At 49.2% G+C, this 22,659-nt stretch overlaps 1 protein-coding gene across 1 annotated transcript in view; it reads right to left on the bottom strand.

Moving 5' to 3' along the window:
- Positions 1 to 9,423: 9,423 nt before the first annotated feature.
- LOC115125018 (guanylate cyclase soluble subunit alpha-2-like) overlaps positions 9,424 to 22,659 on the bottom strand; it is a 97,378-nt gene continuing 84,142 nt past the window's right edge. The window contains exons 8-9 of the mRNA XM_065027152.1: positions 10,685 to 10,839; positions 9,424 to 9,643 (exon numbers count right to left, since the gene is read on the bottom strand). Of these exons, the coding sequence (XP_064883224.1) occupies positions 9,424 to 9,643; positions 10,685 to 10,839 (375 nt within the window). The remainder of the gene's footprint in view (positions 9,644 to 10,684; positions 10,840 to 22,659) is intronic.

The following is a 22,659-nucleotide window of genomic DNA, read 5'->3' as shown; positions in this document are numbered from 1 at the left end:
TGATTATGATGCTGTTGGTGTAGAACTCCAACGTGGGATGGAACATATGATTATGATGCTGTTGGTGTAGAACTCCAACGTGGGATGGAACATTTGATTATGATGCTGTTGGTGTAGAACTCCAACGTGGGATGGAACGTTTGATTATGATGCTGTTGGTGTAGAACTCCAACGTGGGATGGAACGTTTGATTATGATGCTGTTGGTGTAGAACTCCAACGTGGGATGGAACGTTTGATTATGATGCTGTTGGTGTAGAACTCCAATGGAACGTTTGATTATGATGCTGTTGGTGGAACTCCAACGTGGGGATGGAACATTTGATTATGATGCTGTTGGTGTAGAACTCCAACGTGGGATGGAACATTTGATTATGATGCTGTTGGTGTAGAACTCCAACGTGGGATGGAACGTTTGATTATGATGCTGTTGGTGTAGAACTCCAACGTGGGATGGAACGTTTGATTATGATGCTGTTGGTGTAGAACTCCAACGTGGGATGGAACATTTGATTATGATGCTGTTGGTGTAGAACTCCAACGTGGGATGGAACATATGATTATGATGCTGTTGGTGTAGAACTCCAACGTGGGATGGAACATATGATTATGATGCTGTTGGTGTAGAACTCCAACGTGGGATGGAACATTTGATTATGATGCTGTTGGTGTAGAACTCCAACGTGGGATGGAACATATGATTATGATGCTGTTGGTGTAGAACTCCAACGTGGGATGGAACATATGATTATGATGCTGTTGGTGTAGAACTCCAACGGGGATGGAACATATGATTATGATGCTGTTGGTGTAGAACTCCAACGTGGGATGGAACATTTGATTATGATGCTGTTGGTGTAGAACTCCAATGTGGGATGGAACATATGATTATGATGCTGTTGGTGTAGAACTCCAACATGGGATGGAACGTTTGATTATGATGCTGTTGGTGTAGAACTCCAACGTGGGATGGAACATATGATTATGATGCTGTTGGTGTATGGATGGAACGTTTGATTATGATGCTGTTGGTGTAGAACTCCAGATGGAACATATGATTATGATGCTGTTGGTGTAGAACTCCAACGTGGGGAACATTTGATTATGATGCTGTTGGTGTAGAACTCCATGGAACATTGATTATGATGCTGTTGGTGTAGAACTCCAACGTGGGATGGAACATTTGATTATGATGCTGTTGGTGTAGAACTCCAACGTGGGATGGACCATTTGATTATGATGCTGTTGGTGTAGAACTCCAACGTGGGATGGAACATTTGATTATGATGCTGTTGGTGGAACATAGAACTGTTGGTGTAGAACTCCAACGTGGGATGGAACATATGATTATGATGCTGTTGGTGTAGAACTCCAACGTGGGATGGAACATATGATTATGATGCTGTTGGTGTAGAACTCCAACGTGGGATGGAACATTTGATTATGATGCTGTTGGTGTAGAACTCCAATGTGGGATGGAACATATGATTATGATGCTGTTGGTGTAGAACTCCAACATGGGATGGAACGTTTGATTATGATGCTGTTGGTGTAGAACTCCAATGTGGGATGGAACATATGATTATGATGCTGTTGGTGTAGAACTCCAACATGGGATGGAACGTTTGATTATGATGCTGTTGGTGTAGAACTCCAACGTATGGAACATTGATTATGATGCTGTTGGTGTAGAACTCCAACGTGGGATGGAACGTTTGATTATGATGCTGTTGGTGTAGAACTCCAACGTGGGATGGAACATATGATTATGATGCTGTTGGTGTAGAACTCCAACGTGGGATGGAACATATGATTATGATGCTGTTGGTGTAGAACTCCAACGTGGGATGGAACATTTGATTATGATGCTGTTGGTGTAGAACTCCAACATGGGATGGAACGTTTGATTATGATGCTGTTGGTGTAGAACTCCAACGTGGGATGGAACATTTGATTATGATGCTGTTGGTGTAGAACTCCAACGTGGGATGGAACGTTTGATTATGATGCTGTTGGTGTAGAACTCCAACGTGGGATGGAACATTTGATTATGATGCTGTTGGTGTAGAACTCCAACGTGGGATGGAACGCTTGATTATGATGCTGTTGGTGTAGAACTCCAACGTGGGATGGAACGTTTGATTATGATGCTGTTGGTGTAGAACTCCAACGTGGGATGGAACGTTTGATTATGATGCTGTTGGTGTAGAACTCCAACGTGGGATGGAACATATGATTATGATGCTGTTGGTGTAGAACTCCAACGTGGGATGGAACATTTGATTATGATGCTGTTGGTGTAGAACTCCAACGTGGGATGGAACATTTGATTATGATGCTGTTGGTGTAGAACTCCAACATGGGATGGAACGTTTGATTATGATGCTGTTGGTGTAGAACTCCAACGTGGGATGGAACATATGATTATGATGCTGTTGGTGTAGAACTCCAACGTGGGATGGAACATATGATTATGATGCTGTTGGTGTAGAACTCCAACGTGGGATGGAACATATGATTATGATGCTGTTGGTGTAGAACTCCAACGTGGGATGGAACATATGATTATGATGCTGTTGGTGTAGAACTCCAACGTGGGATGGAACATTTGATTATGATGCTGTTGGTGTAGAACTCCAATGTGGGATGGAACATATGATTATGATGCTGTTGGTGTAGAACTCCAACATGGGATGGAACGTTTGATTATGATGCTGTTGGTGTAGAACTCCAACGTGGGATGGAACATATGATTATGATGCTGTTGGTGTAGAACTCCAACGTGGGATGGAACATTTGATTATGATGCTGTTGGTGTAGAACTCCAACGTGGGATGGAACATATGATTATGATGCTGTTGGTGTAGAACTCCAACGTGGGATGGAACATTTGATTATGATGCTGTTGGTGTAGAACTCCAACGTGGGATGGACCATTTGATTATGATGCTGTTGGTGTAGAACTCCAACGTGGGATGGAACGTTTGATTATGATGCTGTTGGTGTAGAACTCCAACATGGGATGGAACGTTTGATTATGATGCTGTTGGTGAGAACTCCAACATGGGATGGAACGTTTGATTATGATGCTGTTGGTGTAGAACTCCAACATGGGATGGAACGTTTGATTATGATGCTGTTGGTGTAGAACTCCAACGTGGGATGGAACGTTTGATTATGATGCTGTTGGTGTAGAACTCCAACGTGGGATGGAACGTTTGATTATGATGCTGTTGGTGTAGAACTCCAACGTGGGATGGAACATTTGATTATGATGCTGTTGGTGTAGAACTTCAACGTGGGATGGAACGTTTGATTATGATGCTGTTGGTGTAGAACTCCAACGTGGGATGGAACGTTTGATTATGATGCTGTTGGTGTAGAACTCCAACGTGGGATGGAACGTTTGATTATGATGCTGTTGGTGTAGAACTCCAACGTGGGATGGAACATATGATTATGATGCTGTTGGTGTAGAACTCCAACGTGGGATGGAACATTTGATTATGATGCTGTTGGTGTAGAACTCCAACGTGGGATGGAACGTTTGATTATGATGCTGTTGGTGTAGAACTCCAACGTGGGATGGAACGTTTGATTATGATGCTGTTGGTGTAGAACTCCAACGTGGGATGGAACGTTTGATTATGATGCTGTTGGTGTAGAACTCCAACGTGGGATGGAACGTTTGATTATGATGCTGTTGGTGTAGAACTCCAACGTGGGATGGAACATTTGATTATGATGCTGTTGGTGTAGAACTCCAACGTGGGATGGACCATTTGATTATGATGCTGTTGGTGTAGAACTCCAACGTGGGATGGAACGTTTGATTATGATGCTGTTGGTGTAGAACTCCAACGTGGGATGGAACATTTGATTATGATGCTGTTGGTGTAGAACTCCAACGTGGGATGGAACATATGATTATGATGCTGTTGGTGTAGAACTCCAACGTGGGATGGAACATATGATTATGATGCTGTTGGTGTAGAACTCCAACGTGGGATGGAACATATGATTATGATGCTGTTGGTGTAGAACTCCAACGTGGGATGGAACATTTGATTATGATGCTGTTGGTGTAGAACTCCAACGTGGGATGGAACATATGATTATGATGCTGTTGGTGTAGAACTCCAACGTGGGATGGAACATATGATTATGATGCTGTTGGTGTAGAACTCCAACGTGGGATGGAACATATGATTATGATGCTGTTGGTGTAGAACTCCAACGTGGGATGGAACATTTGATTATGATGCTGTTGGTGTAGAACTCCAATGTGGGATGGAACATATGATTATGATGCTGTTGGTGTAGAACTCCAACATGGGATGGAACGTTTGATTATGATGCTGTTGGTGTAGAACTCCAACGTGGGATGGAACATATGATTATGATGCTGTTGGTGTAGAACTCCAACATGGGATGGAACGTTTGATTATGATGCTGTTGGTGTAGAACTCCAACGTGGGATGGAACATATGATTATGATGCTGTTGGTGTAGAACTCCAACGTGGGATGGAACATTTGATTATGATGCTGTTGGTGTAGAACTCCAACGTGGGATGGAACATATGATTATGATGCTGTTGGTGTAGAACTCCAACGTGGGATGGAACATTTGATTATGATGCTGTTGGTGTAGAACTCCCAACGTGGGATGGACCATTTGATTATGATGCTGTTGGTGTAGAACTCCAACGTGGGATGGAACGTTTGATTATGATGCTGTTGGTGTAGAACTCCAACATGGGATGGAACGTTTGATTATGATGCTGTTGGTGTAGAACTCCAACATGGGATGGAACGTTTGATTATGATGCTGTTGGTGTAGAACTCCAACATGGGATGGAACGTTTGATTATGATGCTGTTGGTGTAGAACTCCAACGTGGGATGGAACATTTGATTATGATGCTGTTGGTGTAGAACTCCAACGTGGGATGGAACGTTTGATTATGATGCTGTTGGTGTAGAACTCCAACGTGGGATGGAACATTTGATTATGATGCTGTTGGTGTAGAACTCCAACGTGGGATGGAACGTTTGATTATGATGCTGTTGGTGTAGAACTCCAACGTGGGATGGAACGTTTGATTATGATGCTGTTGGTGTAGAACTCCAACGTGGGATGGAACGTTTGATTATGATGCTGTTGGTGTAGAACTCCAACGTGGGATGGAACATATGATTATGATGCTGTTGGTGTAGAACTCCAACGTGGGATGGAACATTTGATTATGATGCTGTTGGTGTAGAACTCCAGCGTGGGATGGAACGTTTGATTATGATGCTGTTGGTGTAGAACTCCAACGTGGGATGGAACGTTTGATTATGATGCTGTTGGTGTAGAACTCCAACGTGGGATGGAACGTTTGATTATGATGCTGTTGGTGTAGAACTCCAACGTGGGATGGAACGTTTGATTATGATGCTGTTGGTGTAGAACTCCAACGTGGGATGGAACATTTGATTATGATGCTGTTGGTGTAGAACTCCAACGTGGGATGGAACATTTGATTATGATGCTGTTGGTGTAGAACTCCAACGTGGGATGGAACGTTTGATTATGATGCTGTTGGTGTAGAACTCCAACGTGGGATGGAACGTTTGATTATGATGCTGTTGGTGTAGAACTCCAACGTGGGATGGAACATTTGATTATGATGCTGTTGGTGTAGAACTCCAACGTGGGATGGAACATATGATTATGATGCTGTTCGTGTAGAACTCCAACGTGGGATGGAACATTTGATTATGATGCTGTTGGTGTAGAACTCCAACGTGGGATGGACCATTTGATTATGATGCTGTTGGTGTAGAACTCCAACGTGGGATGGACCATTTGATTATGATGCTGTTGGTGTAGAACTCCAACGTGGGATGGAACATTTGATTATGATGCTGTTGGTGTAGAACTCCAACGTGGGATGGAACGTTTGATTATGATGCTGTTGGTGTAGAACTTCAACGTGGGATGGAACATTTGATTATGATGCTGTTGGTGTAGAACTCCAACGTGGGATGGAACGTTTGATTATGATGCTGTTGGTGTAGAACTCCAACGTGGGATGGAACATTTGATAATGATGCTGTTGGTGTAGAACTCCAACGTGGGATGGAACGTTTGATTATGATGCTGTTGGTGTAGAACTCCAACGTGGGATGGAACGTTTGATTATGATGCTGTTGGTGTAGAACTCCAACGTGGGATGGAACGTTTGATTATGATGCTGTTGGTGTAGAACTCCAACGATGGAACATATGATTATGATGCTGTTGGTGTAGAACTCCAACGTGGGATGGAACATTTGATTATGATGCTGTTGGTGTAGAACTCCAACGTGGGATGGAACGTTTGATTATGATGCTGTTGGTGTAGAACTCCAACGTGGGATGGAACGTTTGATTATGATGCTGTTGGTGTAGAACTCCAACGTGGGATGGAACGTTTGATTATGATGCTGTTGGTGTAGAACTCCAACGTGGGATGGAACATTTGATTATGATGCTGTTGGTGTAGAACTCCAACGTGGGATGGAACATTTGATTATGATGCTGTTGGTGTAGAACTCCAACGTGGGATGGAACGTTTGATTATGATGCTGTTGGTGTAGAACTCCAACGTGGGATGGAACGTTTGATTATGATGCTGTTGGTGTAGAACTCCAACGTGGGATGGAACGTTTGATTATGATGCTGTTGGTGTAGAACTCCAACGTGGGATGGAACATTTGATTATGATGCTGTTGGTGTAGAACTCCAACGTGGGATGGAACATTTGATTATGATGCTGTTGGTGTAGAACTCCAACGTGGGATGGAACATTTGATTATGATGCTGTTGGTGTAGAACTCCAACGTGGGATGGACCATTTGATTATGATGCTGTTGGTGTAGAACTCCAACGTGGGATGGACCATTTGATTATGATGCTGTTGGTGTAGAACTCCAACGTGGGATGGAACGTTTGATTATGATGCTGTTGGTGTAGAACTTCAACGTGGGATGGAACATTTGATTATGATGCTGTTGGTGTAGAACTCCAACGTGGGATGGAACGTTTGATTATGATGCTGTTGGTGTAGAACTCCAACGTGGGATGGAACATTTGATTATGATGCTGTTGGTGTAGAACTCCAACGTGGGATGGAACGTTTGATTATGATGCTGTTGGTGTAGAACTCCAACGTGGGATGGAACGTTTGATTATGATGCTGTTGGTGTAGAACTCCAACGTGGGATGGAACGTTTGATTATGATGCTGTTGGTGTAGAACTCCAACGTGGGATGGAACATATGATTATGATGCTGTTGGTGTAGAACTCCAACGTGGGATGGAACATTTGATTATGATGCTGTTGGTGTAGAACTCCAACGTGGGATGGAACGTTTGATTATGATGCTGTTGGTGTAGAACTCCAGCGTGGGATGGAACGTTTGATTATGATGCTGTTGGTGTAGAACTCCAACGTGGGATGGAACGTTTGATTATGATGCTGTTGGTGTAGAACTCCAACGTGGGATGGAACATATGATTATGATGCTGTTGGTGTAGAACTCCAACGTGGGATGGAACATTTGATTATGATGCTGTTGGTGTAGAACTCCAACGTGGGATGGAACATTTGATTATGATGCTGTTGGTGTAGAACTCCAACGTGGGATGGAATGTTTGATTATGATGCTGTTGGTGTAGAACTCCAACGTGGGATGGAACGTTTGATTATGATGCTGTTGGTGTAGAACTCCAACGTGGGATGGAACGTTTGATTATGATGCTGTTGGTGTAGAACTCCAACGTGGGATGGAACATTTGATTATGATGCTGTTGGTGTAGAACTCCAACGTGGGATGGAACATTTGATTATGATGCTGTTGGTGTAGAACTCCAACGTGGGATGGAACATTTGATTATGATGCTGTTGGTGTAGAACTCCAACGTGGGATGGACCATTTGATTATGATGCTGTTGGTGTAGAACTCCAACGTGGGATGGACCATTTGATTATGATGCTGTTGGTGTAGAACTCCAACGTGGGATGGAACATTTGATTATGATGCTGTTGGTGTAGAACTCCAACGTGGGATGGAACGTTTGATTATGATGCTGTTGGAAAGCCAACATAGTCTCAATGGGGTGACTGACTGATTGATTATTTTGTTTAATTTATTATCTTTAATGCTTTAACCTCACAGCTAAATCAATGACATCAAAAACCACTTCCAGCACAAATATGTTTACAATGGTATTTGATTGAAGCGGGACATTTCTTACTTGTAACAAGGCAATGTGTGTTTGTGTGTGTGAGAGAGAAATGAGGTTGGGGACTAGAGTGGTGACAGAGATAGGATCCCAAGATTATTGCTCTAAAAACATAGAATGACGTAGAGATCTGGAATGACATAGAGACCCCCCCCCCAGGCATACTTCCTATCCACACCTCGGTTATTAGAGTTGGTGGATGGAGGGGAGGGGGGTGGATGGATTTACGTGCTGCTTGCTTATGTCCATGGTTTAGTGTTGACAGATGGGCTGGGTGGTGGATGCATTCAGTTAACTGAAAGAGAAAATGTCCGAACATCTCAGTGGTTCAGCTGCTAGCTGGACCAAAACAACATAGACTCCCCACAGTGACTGGGAGAGTCACACACATCACTGTGGGGAGTATCAGAGCTGCAGACCTCACTCCATTTCCCTGTGTGTTCAGCCAGCTCACATGTTGGGGGTTTGAGAGTGTATGTCTGGAGTGTTCTAGTGAAGAAGGCACTGAGTTGTGAGCGTTGTTGATAATAACACAGTACCTGCCATGCCCAGACTGACAGCCAGCCGTGGTATCCATGGTTACAGTACACCGTGTTCTACAAGCAGAAGGCTTTAGTTTAGTTTTGAAGTTGCTAGATTATTCTATTATATTGTCTCTGTTGATTTTGTTGTTTTCCCTCCTCTTCTCTCAACCTTCAAAGTCTGGTTTGTGGTGGGGTTGAAGGGTAAAAGGAGGTTGCCCTTGGTAACAACCGGTTGTAGTTGGTGAAGCGAGGAGTGTCTGTTTCTAGATGGAAAAGCGAGGGAGGTTGTTAAGAGGACTGCGTCCTGGTTTGGGGTAGGAGGGTATTGTCATCTCTATAAGTCTCCTATTTAAACATGGGGTAGGGTTTGGGCTATAGGTTTAGAGATGTGTGTGTATGTTGATGCAATGTGTGTGTGTGTGTTGATGCAATGTGTGTGTGTGTGTGTGTGTGTGTGTGTTGATGCAGTGTGTGTGTGTGTGTGTGTGTGTGTGTGTTGATGCAATGTGTGTGTGTGTGTGTGTGTGTGTGTGTGTGTGTGTGTGTGTTTGTGTGTGTGTTGATGCAGTGTGTGTGTGTGTGTGTGTGTGTGTGTGTGTGTGTTGATGCAGTGTGTGTGTATTGGGAGCCTATAGACTGGTCTCTCGCAGGAACATGGTGCCGATGCTGTAGGACACTTTCCTCAGGGGCTCTGGGGGGGCGGAACTGGAGCTTGTTAGGGAGGTGTGGCTATGGGAAGTCCCTCCCTCCAGGAAGTAGCATGTTCCCGGGATATCCTTAGGAAAATTATCAGGAAGCTCCAACTGGGAACGAGGGACGAAAGAGAAGGAGCAATCGTCTTTCAGCAGCCTGGAGAGAGGGAAAGAAAGAGGAGAGAGATTTAAAAACACATGATGACTGTGTGTTATATTTGGCTGCAGAGTGGGTTTGGCTATTTCTCCAAACAGCAGTGACTCTCCAGGGAGTGATGTAGCCTTGTTCAGAATGAGATAAGGCCACTCACATACACAGGCATTATTCACAAGCTACAGTTGTGTGTTTGTGCTACAGGGGGGTATCTGTGTACACACACCACACACACACACACACACACACACACACACACACACACACACACACACACACACACACACACACACACACACACACACACACTGCATCAACACACACACACACAAGCAAGCAATTACACAGTGTGTACATATGCTGAGTCCACAGAGATATTAGCAGAGGAGGCAGAACACACACTGGATTTATTAATCACTATTCACACACACACACACACACAGGTTGGTTTAAATCTGCAACAATTAGCCCTCTGTGTCGTGCAAATAATTTGTGATTCTGAGAAGAGAACGTCCTTGACTGCAAAAATAGAGAGGTTTCCAAGGCAACGCTTTTGACTCACTGACTCACATAAGGGACACCATAGACAGGGAGAGAGAGGGAAAAAGAGAGATAAGAAGGAGAGAGAGAAGGAGAGGGAGAGAACACTATGATCAGTTCTCATCACAAAGTGCCTCCACAGGCAGCGTTTGACTCAACATCAGAGTCACTGTGTGTGTGTGTGTATGTGTGTGTGTGTGTGCGTCTGTGTGTGTGTCTGTGTGTGTGTGTGTGTGCGTCTGTGTCTGTGTGTGTGTGTGTGTGTGTGTGTGTGTGTGTGTGTGTGTGTGTGTGTGTGTGTGTGTGAGTGAGTGTGTGTGCTTGCGGGCGTGTGTTTATGACGTATCACAAATGCAGTGACTGGACGTGACTGTTTCTTACTCAAATGTCCTTAGAGACTGAAAGCTGCTCTATTGCCATTCATTCTCCCCCCTAAACACACACACACACACACACACACACACACACACACACACACACACACACACATACAGGTGTACTCACCAGTATGTGGTTGGGCTGACGTTGATGCATCGAGGGTGGCTCCCAGACTCAAACTTGCTGGCCAGTGTGACATTGTTGCCAAACAGACAGTACCTGGGCATCCTCACCCCAACCACCCCCGCCAACACTGAGCCTGTATGGATACCTATACGCAGCTGAAGGATGGAGAGACGGAGAGTAGAGGGAGAAGCAGAGAGAGAGAGAGATATCAGTTGAACACTGTTTCAGTAAAGGGCTGAGCTGTTGGAGTTAGCAACATGACAAAACAGACCTATACACTGAGTATACTAAACACTAGGAACACCTTCCTGATATTGAGTTGCATCTCCCCCCCCCCCCCTCTCAGAACTTCCTCAGTTTGTCGGGGCATGGACTCTACAAGGTGTTGAAAGCGTTCCACAGGGATGCTGGCCCATGTTGACTCCAATGCTTTCCACAGTTGTGTCAAGTTGACTGGATGTCCTTTAGGTGGTGGACCATTCTTATTACACACAGGAAACTGTTGAGCGTGAAAAACCCAGCAGCGTTGCAGTTCTTGACACAAACTGGTGCGCCTGGCACCTACTACCCCTACATACCCCGTTTAAAGGCACTTACATCTTGTATCTTGGCCATTGACCTGCTGAATGACACACATACACAATCCATGTCTCAATTGTCTCAAGGCTTAAAACTCCTTCTTTAACTTGTCTCCTTCCCTTCATCTACACTGATTGAAGAGGATTTAAGTAACATTAATAAGGGATCATAGCTTTCAGCTGGATTCACCTGGTCAGTCTGTCATGGAAAGAGCTGGTGTAATTAGAAGTATATTATTATAGCTGGGATTTAAATTTGATCATCACACTTTAAACACACTTCATTGTAGGTCTGACACACAACACACAAACACACATCATCTCTAATGTTACACTTCAGTATCTCATCTCCACGGTTACTAACGGCACTGAGCACATGCCAGCACACTAATGTGGGTAACCTTGGCAATGAGAGAGAGCGAGAGCAGAGAGAGAGTGAAGAGGGGGGGGAAGAGAGAGCGAGGAAAACGTGAGGGCAAAGGTGTGCTATTCTGATCACACTGTTATAGAGATGGACAGATTGGTATTGGCTAGTTCTGATCACACTGTTATAGAGATGGACAGATTGGTATTGGCTAGTTCTGATCACACTGTTATAGAGATGGACAGATTGGTATTGGCTAGTTCTGATCACACTGTTATAGAGATGGACAGATTGGTATTGGCTAGTTCTGATCACACTGTTATAGAGATGGACAGATTGGTATATTGGCTAGTTCTGATCACACTGTTATAGAGATGGACAGATTGGTATTGGCTAGTTCTGATCACACTGTTATAGAGATGGACAGATTGGTATTGGCTAGTTCTGATCACACTGTTATAGAGATGGACAGATTGGTATTGGCTAGTTCTGATCACACTGTTATAGAGATGGACAGATTGGTATTGGCTAGTTCTGATCACACTGTTATAGAGATGGACAGATTGGTATTGGCTAGTTCTGATCACACTGTTTTAGAGATGGACAGATTGGTATTGGCTAGTTCTGATCACACTGTTATAGAGATGGACAGATTGGTATTGGCTAGTTCTGATCACACTGTTATAGAGATGGACAGATTGGTATTGGCTAGTTCTGATCACACTGTTATAGAGATGGACAAATTGGTATTGGCTAGTTCTGATCACACTGTTATAGAGATGGACAGATTGGTATTGGCTAGTTCTGATCACATTGTTATAGAGATGGACAGATTGGTATTGGCTAGTTCTGATCACACTGTTATAGAGATGGACAGATTGGTATTGGCTAGTTCTGATCACACTGTTATAGAGAAGGACAGATTAGTATTGGCTAGTTCTGATCACACTGTTATAGAGATGGACAGATTGGTATTGGCTAGTTCTGATCACACTGTTATAGAGATGGACAGATTAGTATTGGCTAGTTCTGATCACACTGTTATAGAGATGGACAGATTGGTATTGGCTAGTTCTGATCACACTGTTATAGAGATGGACAGATTGGTATTGGCTAGTTCTGATCACACTGTTATAGAGATGGACAGATTGGTATTGGCTAGTTCTGATCACACTGTTATAGAGATGGACAGATTGGTATTGACTAGTTCTGATCACACTGTTATAGAGATGGACAGATTGGTATTGGCTAGTTCTGATCACACTGTTATAGAGATGGACAGATTGGTATTGGCTAGTTCTGATCACACTGTTATAGAGATGGACAGATTGGTATTGGCTAGTTCTGATCACACTGTTATAGAGATGGACAGATTGGTATTGGCTAGTTCTGATCACACTGTTATAGAGATGGACAGATTGGTATTGGCTAGTTCTGATCACACTGTTATAGAGATGGACAGATTGGTATTGGCTAGTTCTGATCACACTGTTATAGAGATGGACAGATTGGTATTGGCTAGTTCTGATCACACTGTTATAGAGATGGACAGATTGGTATTGGCTAGTTCTGATCACACTGTTATAGAGATGGACAGATTGGTATTGGCTAGTTCTGATCACACTGTTATAGAGATGGACAGATTGGTATTGGTCTGGTGTGTGTGTATATGTGTGCGTGTGACTGGTGTGTGTCTCTGTTTCCCCTCTCCCCTCTCTGTTTCTCTGTCCCCCTCTCCCCTCTCTGTTTCTCTGTCCCCCTCTCCCCTCTCTGTTTCTCTGTCCCCTTTCCCCTCTCTGTTTCTCTGTCCCCCTCTCCCCTCTCTGTTTCTCTGTCCCCTCTCCCCTCTCTGTCCCCTCTCTGTTTCTCTGTCCCCCTCTCCCCTCTCTGTTTCTCTGTCCACCTCTCCCCTCTCTGTTTCTCTGTCCCCCTCTCCCTCTCTGTTTCTCTGTCCCCCTCTCCCTCTCTGTTTCTCTGTCCCCCTCTCCCCTCTCTGTTTCTCTGTCCCCTCTCTGTTTCTCTGTCCCCTCTCCCCTCTCTGTCCCCTCTCCCCTCTCTGTTTCTCTGTCCCCCTCTCACCTCTCTAGTTCTCTGTCCCCCTCTCCCTCTCTAGTTCTCTGTCCCCCTCTCCCCTCTCTGTTTCTCAGTCCCCCTCTCCCCTCTCTAGTTCTCTGTCCCCCTCTCCCTCTCTGTCCCCCTCTCACCTCTCTAGTTCTCTGTCCCCCTCTCCCTCTATAGTTCTCTGTCCCCCTCTCCCTCTCTGTTTCTCTGTCCCCCTCTCCCCTCTCTGTTTCTCTGTCCCCTCTCCCCTCTCTGTTTCTCTGTCCCCCTCTCCCTCTCTGTTTTTCTGTCCCCCTCTCCCTCTCTAGTTCTCTGTCCCCCTCTCCCCTCTCTGTTTCTCTGTCCCCCTCTCCCTCTCTGTTTCTCTGTCCCCTCTCCCCTCTCTGTTTCTCTGTCCCCCTCTCCCCTCTCTGTTTTTCTGTCCCCCTCTCCCTCTCTAGTTCTCTGTCCCCCTCTCCCTCTCTGTTTCTCTGTCCCCCTCTCCCCTCTCTGTTTCTCTGTCCCCCTCTCCACTCTCTGTTTCTCTGTCCCCTTTCCCCTCTCTGTTTCTCTGTCCCCCTCTCCCCTCTCTGTTTCTCTGTCCCCCTCTCCCCTCTCTGTTTCTCTGTCCCCCTCTCCCCTCTCTGTTTCTCTGTCCCCCTCTCCCTATCTGTTTCTTTGTCCCCCTCTCCCTCTCTGTTTCTCTGTCCCCTTTCCCCTCTCTGTTTCTCTGTCCCCCTCTCCCCTCTCTGTTTCTCTGTCCCCCTCTCCCCTTTCTGTTTCTCTGTCCCCCTCTCCCCTATCTGTTTCTCTGTCCCCCTCTCCCTTTCTGTTTCTTTGTCCCCCTCTCCCCTCTCTGTTTCTCTGTCCCCTCTCCCCTCTCTAGTTCTCTGTCCCCCTCACCCCTCTCTGTTTCTCTGTCCCCTCTCCCCTCTCTGTTTCTCTGTCCCCCTCTCCCTCTCCCTCTCTGTCCCCCTCTCCCCTCTCTGTTTCTCTGTCCCCCTCTCCCTCTCTGTCCCCTCTCCCTCTCTGTTTCTCTGTCCCCCTCTCCCCTCTGTTTCTCTGCCCCCTCTCCCCTCTCTAGTTCTCTGTCCCCCTCTCCCCTCTCTGTCCCCTCTCCCCTCTCTGTTTCTCTGTCCCCCTCTCCCTCTGTTTCTCTGCCCCCTCTCCCTCTCCAGTTATCTGTCCCCCTCTCCCTCTCTAGTTCTCTGCCCCCCTCACCCCTCTCTGTTTCTCTGTCCCCTCTCCCTCTCTGTTTCTCTGTCCCCCTCTCCCCTCTCCCCTCTGTTTCTCTGTCCCCCTCTCCCTCTCTGTTTCTCTGTCCCCCTCTCCCTCTCTGTCCCCTCTCTGTTTCTCTGTCCCCTTTCCCCTCTCTGTTTCTCTGTCCCCCTCTCCCCTCTCTAGTTCTCTGTCCCCTCTCCCTCTCTGTTTCTCTGTCCCCCTCTCCCCTCTCTGATTCTCTGTCCCCCTCTCCCCTCTCTGTTTCTCTGTCCCCTCTCCCCTCTCTGTCCCCTCTCTGTTTCTCTGTCCCCCTCTCCCTCTCTGTTTCTCTGTCCACCTCTCCCCTCTCTGTTTCTCTGTCCCCCTCTCCCCTCTCTGTTTCTCTGTCCCCCTCTCCCCTCTCTAGTTCTCTGTCCCCCTCTCCCTCTCTGTTTCTCTGTCCCCCTCTCCCCTCTCTGTTTCTCTGTCCCTCTCTGTTTCTCTGTCCCCTCTCCCCTCTCTGTCCCCTCTCCCTCTCTGTTTCTCTGTCCCCTCTCACCTCTCTAGTTCTCTGTCCCCCTCTCCCTCTCTAGTTCTCTGTCCCCCTCTCCCCTTTCTGTTTCTCAGTCCCCTCTCCCCTCTCTAGTTCTCTGTCCCCCTCTCCCTCTCTAGTTCTCTGTCCCCCTCTCCCTCTCTGTTTCTCTGTCCCCCTCTCCCTCTCTGTTTCTCTGTCCCCTCTCCCCTCTCTGTTTCTCTGTCCCCCTCTCCCTCTCTGTTTTTCTGTCCCCCTCTCCCTCTCTAGTTCTCTGTCCCCCTCTCCCCTCTCTGTTTCTCTGTCCCCCTCTCCCTCTCTGTTTCTCTGTCCCCTTTCCCCTCTCTGTTTCTCTGTCCCCCTCTCCCTCTCTGTTTCTCTGTCCCCCTCTCCCCTCTCTGTTTCTCTGTCCCCCTCTCCCCTCTCTGTTTCTCTGTCCCCTTTCCCCTCTCTGTTTCTCTGTCCCCCTCTCCCTCTCTGTTTCTCTGTCCCCCTCTCCCTCTCTGTTTCTCTGTCCCCCTCTCCCCTCTCTGTTTCTCTGTCCCCTCTCCCCCTTTCTGTTTCTCTGTCCCCCTCTCCCCTATCTGTTTCTCTGTCCCCCTCTCCCCTTTCTGTTTCTTTGTCCCCCTCTCCCCTCTCTGTTTCTCTGTCCCCCTTTCCCCTCTCTGTTTCTCTGTCCCCCTCTCCCTCTCTGTTTCTATGTCCCCCTCTCCCTCTCTGTTTCTCTGTCCCCCTCTCCTCTCTCTGTTTCTCTGTCCCCCTCTCCCCTCTCTGTTTCTCTGTCCCCCTCTCCCCTCTCTGTTTCTCTGTCCACCTCTCCCCTCTCTGTTTCTCTGTCCCCCTCTCCCCTCTCTGTTTCTCTGTCCCCCTCTCCCTTTCTGTTTCTCTGTCCCCCTCTCCCTCTCTGTTTCTCTGTCCCCTCTCCCTCTCTGTTTCTCTGTCCCCCTCTCCCCTCTCTGTTTCTCTGTCCCCCTCTCCCCTTTCTGTTTCTCTGTCCCCCTCTCCCTATCTGTTTCTCTGTCCCCCTCTCCCCTCCCCCTCTGTTTCTCTGTCCCCCTCTCCCCTTTCTGTTTCTCTGTCCCCCTCTCCCCTCTCTGTTTCTCTGTCCCCCTCTCCCTCTCTGTTTCTCTGTCCCCCTCTCCCTCTCTGTTTATCTGTCCCCATCTCCCCTCTCTGTTTCTCTGTCCCCCTCTCCCCTCTGTTTCTGTTTCTCTGTCCCCCCCTCTCCCCTTTCTGTTTCTCTGTCCCCCTCTCCCTCTCTGTTTCTCTGTCCCCTCTCCCTCTCTGTTTCTCTGTCCCCCTCTCCCTCTCTGTTTCTCTGTCCCCCTCTCCCCTTTCTGTTTCTCTGTCCCCCTCTCCCTTTCTGTTTCTCTGTCCCCCTCTCCCCTTTCTGTTTCTCTGTCCCCCTCTCCCCTATCTGTTTCTCTGTCCCCCTCTCCCCTCTCTGTTTCTCTGTCCCCCTCTCCCTTTCTGTTTCTCTGTCCCCCTCTCCCTCTCTGTTTCTCTGTCCCCCTCTCCCCTCTCTGTTTCTCTGTCCCCCTCTCCCCTCTCTGTTTCTCTGTCCCCCTCTCCCCTTTCTGTTTCTCTGTCCCCCTCTCCCCTATCTGTTTCTCTGTCCCCCTCTCCCCTTTCTGTTTCTCTGTCCCCCTCTCCCCTCTCTGTTTCTCTGTCCCCCTCTCCCCTCTCTGTTTCTCTGTCCCCCTCTCCCTTTCTCTTTCTCTGTCCCCCTCCCCTATCTGTTTCTCTGTCCCCCTCTCCCCCTCTGTTTCTCTGTCCCCCTCTCCCTATCTGTTTCTCTGTCCCCCTCTCCCCTCTCTGTTTCTCTGTCCCCCTCTCCCTTTCTGTTTCTCTGTCCCCCTCTCCCCTATCTGTTTCTCTGTCCCCCTCTCCCCTCTCTGTTTCTCTGTCCCCCTCTCCCCTTTCTGTTTCTCTGTCCCCCTCTCCCTCTCTGTTTCTCTGTCCCCCTCTCCCCTCTCTGTTTCTCTGTCCCCCTCTCCCCTCTCTGTTTCTCTGTCCCCCTCTCCCCTTTCTGTTTCTCTGTCCCCCTCTCCCCTATCTGTTTCTCTGTCCCCCTCTCCCTTTCTGTTTCTCTGTCCCCCTCTCCCCTCTCTGTTTCTCTGTCCCCCTCTCCCTCTCTGTTTCTCTGTCCCCCTCTCCCTATCTGTTTCTCTGTCCCCCTCTCCCCTCTGTTTCTCTGTCCCCCTCTCCCTTTCTGTTTCTCTGTCCCCCTCTCCCCTTTCTGTTTCTCTGTCCCCCTCTCCCTATCTGTTTCTCTGTCCCCCTCTCCCCTCCCCTCTATTTCTCTGTCCCCCTCTCCCCTCTCTGTTTCTCTGTCCCCCTCTCCCTATCTGTTTCTCTGTCCCCCTCTCCCTCTGTTTCTCTGTCCCCCTCTCCCTTTCTGTTTCTCTGTCCCCCTCTCCCCTCTCTGTTTCTCTGTCCCCCTCTCCCCTCTGTTTCTCTGTCCCCCTCTACCCTATCTGTTTCTTTGTCCCCCTCTCCCCTCTCTGTTTCTCTGTCCCCCTCTCCCCTCTCTGTTTCTCTGTCCCCCTCTCCCCTCTCTGTTTCTCTGTCCCCCTCTCCCCTTTCTGTTTCTCTGTCCCCCTCTCCCCTATCTGTTTCTCTGTCCCCTCTCCCTCTGTTTCTCTGTCCCCCTCTCCCTATCTGTTTCTCTGTCCCCCTCTCCCTCTCTGTTTCTCTGTCCCCCTCTCCCCTTTCTGTTTCTCTGTCCCCCTCTCCCCCTATCTGTTTCTCTGTCCCCCTCTCCCCTCTCTGTTTCTCTGTCCCCTCTCCCTTTCTGTTTCTCTGTCCCCCTCTCTCCCCTCTCTGTTTCTCTGTCCCCCTCTCCCTCTCTGTTTCTCTGTCCCCCTCTCCCCTCTCTGTTTCTCTGTCCCCCTCTCCCCTTTCTGTTTCTCTGTCCCCTCTCCCCTATCTGTTTCTCTGTCCCCCTCTCCCCTTTCTGTTTCTCTGTCCCCCTCTCCCTCTCTGTTTCTCTGTCCCCTCTCCCCTCTCTGTTTCTCTGTCCCCCTCTCCCCTATCTGTTTCTCTGTCCCCCTCTCCCCTCTCCCCTCTGTTTCTCTGTCCCCCTCTCCCCTTTCTGTTTCTCTGTCCCCCTCTCCCCTTTCTGTTTCTCTGTCCCCCTCTCCCCTATCTGTTTCTCTGTCCCCCTCTCCCTTCTCCCCTCTATTTCTCTGTCCCCTCTCCCTCTCTGTTTCTCTGTCCCCCTCTCCCTATCTGTTTCTCTGTCCCCTCTCCCCTCTGTTTCTCTGTCCCCTCTCCCCTTTCTGTTTCTCTGTCCCCCTCTCCCTCTCTGTTTCTCTGTCCCCCTCTCCCCTCTGTTTCTCTGTCCCCCTCTCCCTATCTGTTTCTTTGTCCCCTCTCCCCTCTCTGTTTCTCTGTACCCGTTCCCCTCTCTGTTTCTCTGTCCCCCTCTCCCCTCTCCTCTCTGTTTCTCTGTCCCCTCTCCCCTCTCTGTTTCTCTGTCCCCCTCTCCCCTCTCTGTTTCTCTGTCCCCCTCTCCCTCTCCCCTCTGTTTCTCTGTCCCCTCTCCCCTTTCTGTTTCTCTGTCCCCCTCTCCCTTTCTGTTTCTTTGTCCCCCTCTCCCCTCTCTGTTTCTCTGTCCCCCTCTCCCCTCTCTGTTTCTCTGTCCCCTCTCCCCTATCTGTTTCTCTGTCCCCCTCTCCCCTCTCTGTTTCTCTGTCCCCCTCTCCCCTCTCCCTCTGTTCTCTGTCCCCCTCTCCTTTCTGTTTCTTTGTCCCCCTGTCCCCTCTCTGTTTCTCTGTCCCCCTCTCCCCTCTCTGTTTCTCTGTCCCCATCTCCCTCTCTGTTTCTCTGTCCCCCTTTCCCTTTCTGTTTATCTGTCCCCCTCTCCCCTCTCTGTTTCTCTGTCCCCCTCTCCCCTCTCTGTTTCTCTGTCCCCCTCTCCCCTCTCTGTTTCTCTGTCCCCCTCTCCCTCTCTGTTTCTCTGTCCCCCTCTCCCTCTCTGTTTCTCTGTCCCCCTCTCCCTATCTGTTTCTTTGTCCCCCTCTCCCCTCTCTGTTTCTCTGTCCCCTTCCCCTCTCTGTTTCTCTGTCCCCCTCTCCCCTCTCTGTTTCTCTGTCCCCCTCTCCCTCTCTGTTTCTCTGTCCCCCTCTCCCCTCTCTGTTTCTCTGTCCCCCTCTCCCTTTCTGTTTCTCTGTCCCCCTCTCCCCTATCTGTTTCTCTGTCCCCTCTCCCCTTTCTGTTTCTTTGTCCCCCTCTCCCCTCTCTGTTTCTCTGTCCCCCTTTCCCTCTCTGTTTCTCTGTCCCCCTCTCCCTCTCTGTTTCTCTGTCCCCCTCTCCCCTCTCTGTTTCTATGTCCCCTCTCCCCTCTCTAGTTCTCTGTCCCCCTCTCCCCTCTCTGTTTCTCTGTCCCCCTCTCCCCTCTCTGTTTCTCTGTCCCCTTTCCCTCTCTGTTTCTCTGTCCCCTCTCCCCTCTCTGTTTCTCTGTCCCCCTCTCCCTCTCTGTTTCTCTGTCCCCCTCTCCCTCTCTGTTTCTCTGTCCCCTTTCCCCTCTCTGTTTCTCTGTCCCCCTCTCCCCTCTCTGTTTCTCTGTCCCCCTCTCCCTCTCTGTTTCTCTGTCCCCCTCTCCCCTCTCTGTTTCTCTGTCCCCCTCTCCCCTTTCTGTTTCTCTGTCCCCTCTCCCCTATCTGTTTCTCTGTCCCCTCTCCCTTTCTGTTTCTTTGTCCCCTCTCCCCTCTCTGTTTCTCTGTCCCCCTTTCCCCTCTCTGTTTCTCTGTCCCCCTCTCCTCTCTGTTTCTCTGTCCCCCTCTCCCCTCTCTGTTTCTCTGTCCCCCTCTCCTCTCTCTGTTTCTCTGTCCCCCTCTCCCCTCTCTGTTTCTCTGTCCCCTCTCCCCTCTCTGTTTCTCTGTCCACCTCTCCCCTCTCTGTTTCTCTGTCCCCCTCTCCCCTCTCTGTTTCTCTGTCCCCCTCTCCCCTTTCTGTTTCTCTGTCCCCCTCTCCCCTCTCTGTTTCTCTGTCCCCCTCTCCCCTCTCTGTTTCTCTCTGTCCCCCTCTCCCCTTTCTGTTTCTCTGTCCCCCTCTCCCTATCTGTTTCTCTGTCCCCCTCTCCCTCTCCCCTCTGTTTCTCTGTCCCCCTCTCCCCTTTCTGTTTCTCTGTCCCCCTCTCCCCTCTCTGTTTCTCTGTCCCCCTCTCCCCTCTCTGTTTCTCTGTCCCCCTCTCCCTCTCTGTTTATCTGTCCCCATCTCCCCTCTCTGTTTCTCTGTCCCCCTCTCCCCTCTCTGTTTCTCTGTCCCCCTCTCCCCTCTCTGTTTCTCTGTCCCCCTCTCCCCTTTCTGTTTCTCTGTCCCCCTCTCCCTCTCTGTTTCTCTGTCCCCCTCTCCCCTCTCTGTTTCTCTGTCCCCCTCTCCCTCTCTGTTTCTCTGTCCCCTCTCCCTTTCTGTTTCTCTGTCCCCCTCTCCCTTTCTGTTTATCTGTCCCCCTCTCCCTTTCTGTTTCTCTGTCCCCCTCTCCCTATCTGTTTCTCTGTCCCCCTCTCCCCCTCTCTGTTTCTCTGTCCCCCTCTCCCCTTTCTGTTTCTCTGTCCCCCTCTCCCCTCTCTGTTTCTCTGTCCCCCTCTCCCCTCTCTGTTTCTCTGTCCCCCTCTCCCCTCTCTGTTTCTCTGTCCCCCTCTCCCCTTTCTGTTTCTCTGTCCCCCTCTCCCCTATCTGTTTCTCTGTCCCCCTCTCCCCTTTCTGTTTCTCTGTCCCCCTCTCCCCTCTCTGTTTCTCTGTCCCCCTCTCCCCTCTCTGTTTCTCTGTCCCCCTCTCCCCTTTCTCTTTCTCTGTCCCCCTCTCCCCTATCTGTTTCTCTGTCCCCCTCTCCCCTCTGTTTCTCTGTCCCCCTCTCCCCTATCTGTTTCTCTGTCCCCCTCTCCCTCTCTGTTTCTCTGTCCTCCTCTCCCTTTCTGTTTCTCTGTCCCCCTCTCCCTATCTGTTTCTCTGTCCCCCTCTCCCTCTCTGTTTCTCTGTCCCCCTCTCCCTTTCTGTTTCTCTGTCCCCTCTCTCCCCTCTCTGTTTCTCTGTCCCCTCTCCCCTTCTGTTTCTCTGTCCCCCTCTCCCCTCTCTGTTTCTCTGTCCCCCTCTCCCCTCTCTGTTTCTCTGTCCCCCTCTCCCTCTCTGTTTCTCTGTCCCCTCTCTCCCTCCCTCTCTGTTTCTCTGTCCCCCTCTCCCCTCTCTGTTTCTCTGTTTCTCTGTCCCCCTCTCCCCCTCTCCCTCTCTGTTTCTCTGTCCCCCTCTCCCTCTCTGTTTCTCTGTCCCCCTCCCCTTTCTGTTTCTCTGTCCCCCTCCCTGTTTCTCTGTCCCCCTCCCCCTATCTGTTTCTCTGTCCCCCTCTCCCCTCTCTGTTTCTCTGTCCCCCTCTCCCTTTCTCTCTGTCCCCTCTCTGTTTCTCTGTCCCCCTCTCCCTCTCTGTTTCTCTGTCCCCCTCTCCCTCTGTTTCTCTGTCCCCCCTCTCCCTTTCTGTTTCTCTGTCCCCCTCTCCCCTTCTGTTTCTCTGTCCCCTCTCCCCTTTCTGTTTCTCTGTCCCCCTCTCCCCTCTCTGTTTCTCTGTCCCCCTCTCCCCTCTCTGTTTCTCTGTCCCCCTCTCCCCTCTCTTTCTCTGTCCCCCTCTCCCTCTGTTTCTCTGTCCCCCTCTCCCCTCTCTGTTTCTCTGTCCCCTCTCCCTCTCTGTTTCTCTGTCCCCCTCTCCCCTTCTCTGTTTCTCTGTCCCCCTCTCCCCTTTCTGTTTCTCTGTCCCCCTCTCCCTATCTGTTTCTCTGTCCCCCTCTCCCCTCTGTTTCTCTGTCCCCCTCTCCCTTTCTGTTTCTCTGTCCCCCTCTCTGTTTCTCTGTCCCCTCTCCCTCTTGTTTCTCTGTCCCCCTCTCCCCTCTCTGTTTCTCTGTCCCCCTCTCCCCTTTCTGTTTCTCTGTCCCCCTCTCCCTCTCTGTTTCTCTGTCCCCTCTCCCCTCTCTGTTTCTCTGTCCCCCTCTCCCCTTTCTGTTTCTCTGTCCCCCTCTCCCTCTCTGTTTCTCTGTCCCCCTCTCCCCTTTCTGTTTCTCTGTCCCCCTCTCCCTTTCTGTTTCTCTGTCCCCCTTCCCCTCTGTTTCTCTGTCCCCTCCTCCCTTTCTGTTTCTCTGTCCCCCTCTCCCCTCTCTGTTTCTCTGTCCCCCTCTCCCCTTTCTGTTTCTCTGTCCCCCTCTCCCCTTTCTGTTTCTCTGTCCCCCTCTCCCCTTTCTGTTTCTCTGTCCCCTCTCCCTATTTCTGTTTC

The sequence above is a fragment of the Oncorhynchus nerka genome, linkage group LG14, assembly GCF_034236695.1.
Source record: "Oncorhynchus nerka isolate Pitt River linkage group LG14, Oner_Uvic_2.0, whole genome shotgun sequence".
In the NCBI taxonomy this organism is placed as follows: domain Eukaryota; kingdom Metazoa; phylum Chordata; class Actinopteri; order Salmoniformes; family Salmonidae; genus Oncorhynchus; species Oncorhynchus nerka.
This window is presented reverse-complemented; position numbering and strand designations above follow the sequence as displayed.